The sequence below is a fragment of the Panthera uncia genome, chromosome C2, assembly GCF_023721935.1.
Source record: "Panthera uncia isolate 11264 chromosome C2, Puncia_PCG_1.0, whole genome shotgun sequence".
In the NCBI taxonomy this organism is placed as follows: Eukaryota; Metazoa; Chordata; class Mammalia; order Carnivora; family Felidae; genus Panthera; species Panthera uncia.
Genome location: NC_064810.1, coordinates 150618731 through 150627624, shown reverse-complemented (window position 1 = coordinate 150627624; position 8894 = coordinate 150618731). Strand labels below are relative to the sequence as shown.

General features: G+C 52.1%; 1 protein-coding gene across 1 annotated transcript in view; it reads right to left on the bottom strand.

Moving 5' to 3' along the window:
- Positions 1 to 1321: 1321 nt before the first annotated feature.
- The window catches only part of TRANK1 (tetratricopeptide repeat and ankyrin repeat containing 1), a 47290-nt gene continuing 39717 nt past the window's right edge, over positions 1322 to 8894 (bottom strand). Inside the window, exons 13-15 of the mRNA XM_049629048.1 lie at positions 4489 to 7538; positions 3292 to 3390; positions 1322 to 2220 (exon numbers count right to left, since the gene is read on the bottom strand). Of these exons, the coding sequence (XP_049485005.1) occupies positions 2120 to 2220; positions 3292 to 3390; positions 4489 to 7538 (3250 nt within the window). The 3' untranslated portion in view covers positions 1322 to 2119. The remainder of the gene's footprint in view (positions 2221 to 3291; positions 3391 to 4488; positions 7539 to 8894) is intronic.

Sequence of the window (8894 nt, the reverse complement as noted above, 5' to 3'; positions counted from 1 at the left end):
ACATGAGCAGCCCCCGTCAAAAACTCTGAGCACTGAGTCGCTAATAATTTCTGATCGGCAACAATTCACATGTGTTGTCACACTTGTCAGTGGGGGAATTAAGTGTATCCTGTGTGAGTTCACCGGGAGAGGACCCTCAGAGGCCTGCACTTGACATCCCCCTCGACTCCGCCCATGTGCCTTTTCCCTTTACAGATGGTGCTCCGTAGAGCTTTGGCTGAGTCCCGTGAGCCCTGCTAGCGTTCCTGAACATGAGAGTGCTCTTAGGGACCCCTTACACCTACCCCCTTCCCGGACTTCCAGGCAAGGCCTGGGACACCAAAGCCCCTGGACCGGGTGGGGCCTGAGGATTGAGGTCATCAGGGGAAATTGCTGACCATACTGCTGAATCCCATTCCTCTCTCCCCAGCCTCTGCACCCCTATGAGTCGAGGACCCCTATGAGTCGAGGAGGTAGATTCTCGGGAGTGGTTCTCTCCAGGGAGTTCTATCAGACAGCGTTGACCCAGAAGGTAGCAGGCTCATCTGGCCCAGTCATGAGCCTCCTGGACCTTGAGGCATAGGATCAGAGGACAGAGGACGCTTTGTTTCTGGAGACTCAGCTGTCCTGCTCATTCAACGCAAGCAAATCCTGAGATCCCAGAGCCAAGACCTGAGGGTGCTCGAACCCATCGCAAAAGCTACAGAGCCACTGGGCATCAGGGCACGCACAAAGGGCTCTGAGACCATTCAACTCCCCTAAAGGGGAAACTGAGGCCCCACTGGGTTATGTAAATGAAGCTGCCACCCACATGATATGCATTTCTATCACTGCTGTTTTTCCACGTCACTGCCTCTGTCCCACAGCAGACCCCCAGCCCCCACGGACTCAAGTGCCACATCCAGGCACTCAGTGATCTGACCACCCCAGGTTACACGGCTCAGTGGGGTCAGGAGAAGATTTGACCCCGGGTCTCCTGCCTCCCGGGGCAATGTTCTTGTTGGGGGCAGTCCCAATAGGCAGCAGTGACAAAACTCCCACAGTCCACACCCTAAACGCTCAGGAGACACAGGCAAGCCCTCAAGACACCGCAACCAGCTGTGAGTCCCCGGATGTCTTCATTTCAGAAGGCGTCAACCAGCTGGCCAGAGAGAACCAGCCCCAGGATCCACCCCTTGACTGAGTGGAGACCGGAAATAAGTCAACGGACAGCTCCACGTAAGAGAAATGATTTCACTTTATAAAAATGTGATAATACGGCAAGATTTGATTTTTTTTTCCGGCAAGTGAAATTTATAAAAACCACCTGGAATAAAAATTAGAAACAAGGAAATAGAGTCATTTAGAAAGACGATAAAGAGAAAACGCTAAGCAGCAAAAGCAGCAGCAACACGGCGCGGGGGGGGAGTTGGCTCTGCTGCGAGGACAGATCAGGGAAGGACCGACGTAAGCCGAGCTTTCACACAGGCTGAGCTGGGGGGCAGGGCAGAGGGTGGGCAGGAAGCGTGAGCGGCACGAAGGCCTCCAGAATGGGACCATACGGATGGCTGCTGGCTCAGTGGGAGTTGGGGGTAAAGCAAGAGCCTCCTTCAACCAAGAAAGTGAGACACATAGGGCTACATACAAACACTTGTGGAATGTCTGCACCATAGCCAAGGCAGAGTTAGGACCACCTCGGAGAGGCAGGCTGGGAATCCCCCACAACGCCCCCCAAGGCTTGCCTTCTAGGGCAAAGGTCCTGAGGCTCCCACCCATAGGACGCTGGGGAGTTCTTGACTACATTCTGAGGTAGTCTCACCGTCACTCGCACAGGTAGCTGGAAATGGTCACAAAAAATGGGGAGAAGGAGGGCAGAAAAGTTGCACGGAGACAAGAGGCCGTAACAGAAGGGCCCTGGCTGTAAGCAGGTTCAGAGATGAGCAGAGGGTGGCCTGGGGGTAAGGAGTGGCCAGCAGAGGGCCTACGTGGACCCTGGGCACACGCAGCTCTTGTAACAAGAATAAAAATCAAAGGCATGGCTAGACTCCCCCTTTTAAGCTAATTTACATTCTTTCCCCCCCCCCCCATCTGCCCCAGCACTCGGAATTCTAAGTCAGGATGGAATGTTCTGAAGGCTTAGGAGGCAGCAGCTGAGCGGACATTAGTATTTTCTCGGCTTTCCACCTTTCCGCGAACGCCTTCGAGGACGGAGTTCACCAAAGTCCTCGGCTTCATTTTCGTAATCATCTTCCTGGACAATACCTGTTTCAAAAGCCAAAAAGAAACAAACACAACACTGGGAACAAAGCACAGAACGGTGATTTTTTTTTTTTTTTCACACCACTGTAAAACAGAACGTGCTAATAAAACCTAATGTCTCTGTAATTGTTTTAAATTAAAGGGCAAAAAAGCCTGGGTCAGAGCCAAAGGAAACACCCTTCTCTAGAATTAAGTTCTTGTACAGGCTGGTGCCTCTGCCCTGATTTCAGAGGCCCTTTAAATGGCAAAGAAATCAAACAAAAACCCAAATTCAACCACAAACTCGAGTTGGTATGCCAGTCATCTCCCTTTTGAAACAATCACAAAAATCATGGTCCTGGCAGGGAATATATTCTAAGGATATTTTTCCCCGACACAGATATTTGGGCCAAGTCCCTTTTAGTCTTCCCCGGCTCTGGGGTCTAGATTTTCCAGTAGCATCTGGATTAGGAGGACCCACAGAAGGGCAATCTGGAGCATATGAAATACACGGACTAAGAAAAGATTAGGTCTGGCCAAGAGGGGGTGGCAGTTGGGATGGGGAAGAGGGATGATACAGAATTTGGCAAGATCGTTCTGTCAGGAGAGAAACCTGACTCACTCCGTACAAGCCCTTAACCCTCTAGGAAGGGGTGTGTAAGTCTCCCCTGTGATATTGTTTTGCTCACAAATGCGTTGGCGTTATATCCCCAAGGCCAGAACAGCGCTGATACAGACTAGGCCCTCAATAAATATTCGCGGACTTACATGAATGGTTGACAGAGGCGACCCTGTTTGCCAAAAGACGGCTCTTCAATACTTTGTCTACGCGTGGGAGTCACTGTATTGAGCATGAGTAGTGACTGGGTGTCATCGATAGGAGCCCATGAGCGGCCCAAGAGATTTTGGAAAAAGCAACTAACATGAGCCCTCGGTCAGAGGGGGGAACTCAGATGTTACTCGACTCACTGGGGGAAGATGACCCTAGACAGTGAGTGGACGTTATAGGTGACCCCACTTCGCGTTGACCTGGGAATGAGCGGAACCAAGAGCCACGAGACCCAGAGCAAAGCCCTGGGATAAAGGGCTCCTTACCTTCCTCATTTAAGTGGAGCTCTGCCTTCATCAGCCATGCCCGCGCATCCCTGACGGACGGGATCAGCATGTTGACCAAATGAGCCATCACCTCCTCTGCTACAGGAACCAAAGAACAAGGGCTCTGAGTGAAGGGGCTGCCGCAGGAACCAGACTAATCGGTACTAGAGCCAGAGCCCCTACCTCCCAAGGGCCGTCTGTGTGCTTCCTCTGAGGGGGACGACGGGATAAGGACCCACAGCCACCTTCTGCCACCTCAGACGTAAATTGCAATTAAATGCTAGCCTGACGCCATCACTGTGTGACGGTAGAGGCTGCCAACAGCAAACCTTTCAGGGAACCTCGTTCAGCATGTCATTAAACCCACAGTTGGCTGAGCATCGGACTTCGGCTCAGACCATGATCCTGCAGTTCACGAGTTCGACCCCTGTGTGGGGCTCTGCGCTGACAGCTCAGAGCTCGGAGCCTGCTTTGGATTCTGTGTCTCCCTCTCTCTCTGCCATTCCTGGCTCATGCTCGGTCTCTGTCTCTGTCCCTCCCCAGAATAAATAAACATCAAAATGTCCTTAAACCTTACACTGGAGTGTCTGGATGACAGAATGAGTTTTAAACACGAAATTTCACTTATTTGGTACATAACACGACTTGCACTCGGTGTTGCTAGGAAATCGCGAACAAGGAAGTTAGAGGAAATCGATTCAAAGGCCACATAAGAATTCTTACTGTTAAGGTCTCACGCCGGGTATGGTTTAAGAACCCTCCTAAAAAGGAAGAGACCAGCTATGCAGCCCCAGATCTTAGTCAAACGTTCAGAACAGAGTAGGTGCTCAAGAAATGGGTCACTGGAGAACAGATCGGAAGCTTGAAGAGTTTCCTCGGGACGTTAAACGCCCTCCCTACGTCCTTGTCACAGAACTTGAAACGCCCTCCCGACGTCCTCATCACAGAACTAGTGAGCAAGGCCCTCTCTTCTGTGTGGTGCCAGGGAAACCATCCTGACTCAAGATAACCACATGTTTTCAGTGGGGTGGGGTGGTTCAAATAATGGGGGTTTGCCGTGGTTTGAGAACACCCGCTCCTCACTTGTATTTCTGCCAACGCCAAGCTCTGTCATTCCCAGGACTTGATCTGACATGTGTTCTCAAAGCCTGGGTTCTGACACGCCCCCCCGGGCCCCAACTTCTGGGGACGCCTTACCGCCAGCCCAGGCCTTCCGCCTGTAGAGGTCCTCCACCGTATCCGAGACCTTCTTGATGTTCTCCTGGACCTTCCTCTGCAACATATGGCTGTGCTCTTTGGAGCCCAGGTGACTGCGGATCCACACGCTCTGCTCAATGTCCTGCACCAGCAGCTTGCCTTCGTCGATGGCCGGGTCCACCTTCTCATGGAAAAATTCGAAGTACCTCTGGTAGGCCACCTGCTGCCTCTGATGGCTTTCCAGGCGGATGTGCTGCTCGTAAGACTCGCTGTTCTTCTCCGGACCCTCCTCGTCTCCCGGCTCGGCCGTGGAAGGGGCCACGGCCTCCGCAGCCGCTCCTTCAAGTGCCTTCCCGGGGCCGAAATAGTTGTCAGGACCTCGGCTGAACTTCACCCCACACAGGTCACACTGGGTCCTGTCGATGTCGGCCTTCTTAAAGTTCCCGGCCCCGGGCTCCCTGGTCTCCTCTCGGAAGCACTCCGCCTGGGTGCTCACCCTTCTCCTCCAGCTGATGCACAAGGACACGACCAGGCACACCCTCCTCAACTTGCGCCGGACGGAAGCCTTCCGCTGCTTCCGGGAAAGAATGGCGGCGAGGACGGGGTCTCGGTCTTCCGACGCCAGCTCGTCCGTCTCGTCCTGACCGATCTCACACTCGGGGTCAGCAAGGTAGTCCGCGGGCTCCACACTGGGCAGGCGGCTCAGTTTCACCTCCTCGTGGTAGAGGCCGCGGACCACGGGCCCTTTGGCGTGCGCGCTGTCCCACCGCCAGCAGCAGTCCATCAGGTACTCTTCGTCCCGCTCGAAGAGCAGGTCCCGCAGCGCCTCAGCCACCGACTTCACGTTGCCCGCCATCAACACCCGCTTCGCCGCTTTCAGGAGCCTCTCGGGCACCCGGTCGGGGCAGTCCCTACTCATCAGCTGCAGCCTCGTCTGGATCTCCTGGAAGTGGCGGCACAGGAGAGGCTTGCAGTACGGCTGTAGGACCTCCTCGGCGTTGACCAGCATCACCAAGCACAGCACCAGGGTCCGCTCTGCCTCCCCGGACACCACACAGTCTATCTCACCGAAGGCGTCGAGCAGGACGTTGAAGTTCCCATTCTCTTGGCCGCAGAGCACCTTGACGAGGTAGGAGAGGTGGAACCGGAAATCCTGAATGGCTCTGGCCACGTCCTTAGGCTTGTATTCCTGAACGATGGAGAACACGTCCCCGGGCTCCCTGTCCTTCTTGCTGACCAGGAACTCCCAGTAGTGCAAGAGCGCGATGTAGCTCTTGGGGAGGCGGAGGATGGCGTTCTTCCGCAGGCGGGCCAGGACCACCCCGCAGTGGACGAACTGGAACTCCAACAGGGCCACCGTGTTTCCAATGCTGGGGATGAGCGGTTCCTTGCACCTCTTGACGAGGACGTTCATGAAACGGAAAAAGAGCCTCTTGTAGTCTTCTGGGTTCCTGTACACGTAGAACTGGTCGATGCAATTCTCCAGCAGCCGGATGAAGCACAGGTGGGTCTTCTCGGCACCGTCATCGTCCTTGTTGGGCGCCAACATGCCGAATTTTCCTTCTATTCCCTTCACCTTGCCGCCCCTCCCCCTGCCCCTTTCCTCCTTTTCAGCCTCTAGAGCTTTGAGTTCCCTGTTGTAGTTGTCCTCCTCCTGACGGAGCAGCTTTTCGAACTCCTCCGGATAGTTGGAGGAGACCAGGAACGCCTGCATGGCGTTCAGCCACAGGTCTGTAGACTCCCGGCGGCTTCGTGCCCTCTCGTTTTGAAACAGAAGACGGACGTACTCTTTCAGAGCTGCCCTGTAGGACCGAAAGGATTTGTAGTTCGGTTTGAGGATCTCTTTGCAGGCCGTGGGGTTTTCTGACAACACTCTCTGGTGGAAATGCTTAGGGAAGAGGACGTTCAGGAAGGATTTGCAAAGGCCGTACATATAGCCAGACGAAACGTAATCGATTTCTTCGAGTTCCTCTGTTAAGATTTTAGGGAATACTTTCTTGGCTTCCAAAAGCAACCCGCTGATTGCCACCAAGTGTATCTTTGACTGAACCAAACACTTGGCCTCGCAGCGCCGCAAGGGCCTGTGGAAATCTTTACAGTTTTCGACCTCACATTTCAGGCCCACGATAAACCTCACGCAGACGCCTGCGTAGGTCTTCCCAAACAGGCTCTGCGTGATCTGACGCAGCCTGCTCAAAAGGTGTTTGTTGAGGGCCAGTTTCACCTGGTCGGTCGTTACCAAGAAACAGTCTTTTGTTTTCTTCTCTCTCAGGTTCACATCCAGGTCAAGAATGATTCTTGATATGGGTCCAGGGTCGTTCTGAGCTATCTGGCAATACTTGGCATCCACCTGCGAAATCCCAAAAAACTCGAAGCAAGACTTGACCATCTCCTTCTCGGCATTGTTGGTCACTCTTTTGAGGGCCCTGACCAGATTGAGGAGGACTTCCAAGCCCCCCGGAGCCAGGGCCAGGACCTTCTCAGGCTCGACCTCACACTGGCTGGCAGCTTGGTAGAGTGCCTCCACCACTCCCGCCGAGTGATTGAGTGTGTCAAACTTGAAGAAGGCGTCCTTGAGCTTTTGAAAGTCTCTCAGGATTACCCCCTGAAGGAACTGGGCCTCGGCAATGCCGGCCAGCTGGTTGGTTTCATAGCAGAGGTCAAGAGCTTCTCTCAGAATGGCCTTGGTATGTTCCACGTCCGAATCCCTGGCCACATTGAGGCGGGCAGCCCCCAGCAGACACGAGGCCTGGAAGTCCTTGTCGGCAGTCAGCTGGGCAGCCTCCAACAGGCAACCGTGTTGCTTCATCAGCAAGGCGGCCTCTTCTCTCCGACCCTCCCCGTTCAGCAGGTCTGCAGCTTCCGCTAGCCGTCTGCGAGACTTCAGGAACACCAGCTGGTCTTCTATGTCCAGCTTCGAGAGGACCGCCATCATCTCCTTGATCTTGTTTGCATTCAGGTACTTTGCTGCGGCTTCCAGGTAAAACTGACCGGCAGAATAAGACAGCTTGGATATGGGAAGGGTCTTGGCCCTCAGCATTTCCTCGTACCTGCAATGACAGACGACCCAAATGTCAGCTCATTACCACCCAGGAGAAAATCTCCTCCAAGATACAGCACAGAGCAAGTCAGACACAAGTCCCACCCACGTGTAGATCTAAATTACAAAACAGGGCCTAAACTTATCCGGCATCTTTACGAGTGCTTCATTTCGCAGGGGTAAAATGAATTCTTTATTCTCCAAAGGAACGAAGTTTTGTATGTTCAATTAATGAAATGTTACGGCGTGACCACCTAAGCAAATGGAAGTTAGGTTTGAAAGTCAGTCTGAGAATTTAAAGAAATAAAAGTAAATAAAATTTTGAGAAGAAAACTAAGTAGATAAATGAAAGTCAGTCTGAAGGGCAACGATTATGCATAACCAAAATTATCCCTGTAGAAAAAAAGAAACCCTTAAATTTTCATAAAAGCACGATCCTCATTTTGGGCCGACAACCCCACTGAGTCGGAGACAGGACTAAGGAGAAAGGGTGAAGACAGAGCATGACACGCCAGCGTGACATTAACGACATCAGTCTTCCTCTCATCACCCAACCTCTGATTTTTCTCTTCTGCCAGGTACGAGCGTGGTTGATAAGAGTGAGATTAACGAAGCTCTGAATGCTCCCCTTTACTCTGCTGGTCAAAGTCAGTACCTCCCACACTACCAATTTTCAAGGCACTGGAACAATCCAATAAAACATGCGTGCTTTTGAACCCTGATAGGACAAAACCCGTCTCCTCACAACCAGAGAAGTGCCCAGGCTCCTTATGATGGCTCAGAGTTATCCTACAAACATCTGCTTTCCTAGCTTTTCCTCTTCTACGAGAGGTCTCCCATGAAGGGTTGTAAATAAAGATGAAGAAAAGGAGTATACTTCACACGTGAGCTTCGGCTAATGGAGTAGTGAGTACTTTCAGCAAGTGTAAAGAACTCCCCGGGTATTTCCTTTTCAAATCTACAAGGTCCACAATGCATTTTGGGTCATGCCAATTAGCCACCGAATTCTACACTCAATATGCACGGTGCTCAAAGGACACTCGGACAGATCTAACGTGAGTTTCCAGTTAATACTCAGATTACACTTAGATCTCAACTCAACACATAGGAATTCTCAGCTGTCTACCTCAATCAAGCTGAGAAAGAATAATGAGAGAAAAATATGTTTCTGGGGAAAATCTGTGACGATTCAATGCTCTGCTGAAAACCTGAGGGCAGAAGTTTAAATAACTAATTAAAACTTAAAAAAAAACAACAACCTCTTGGTCAGTTTTGTCATATGACTTCACAAGGGAATTGGTCTGGTCAATTACTCATATCACGACTGCATAGCACCCTGGTAACTATGTGCCCAACAAATGTCACA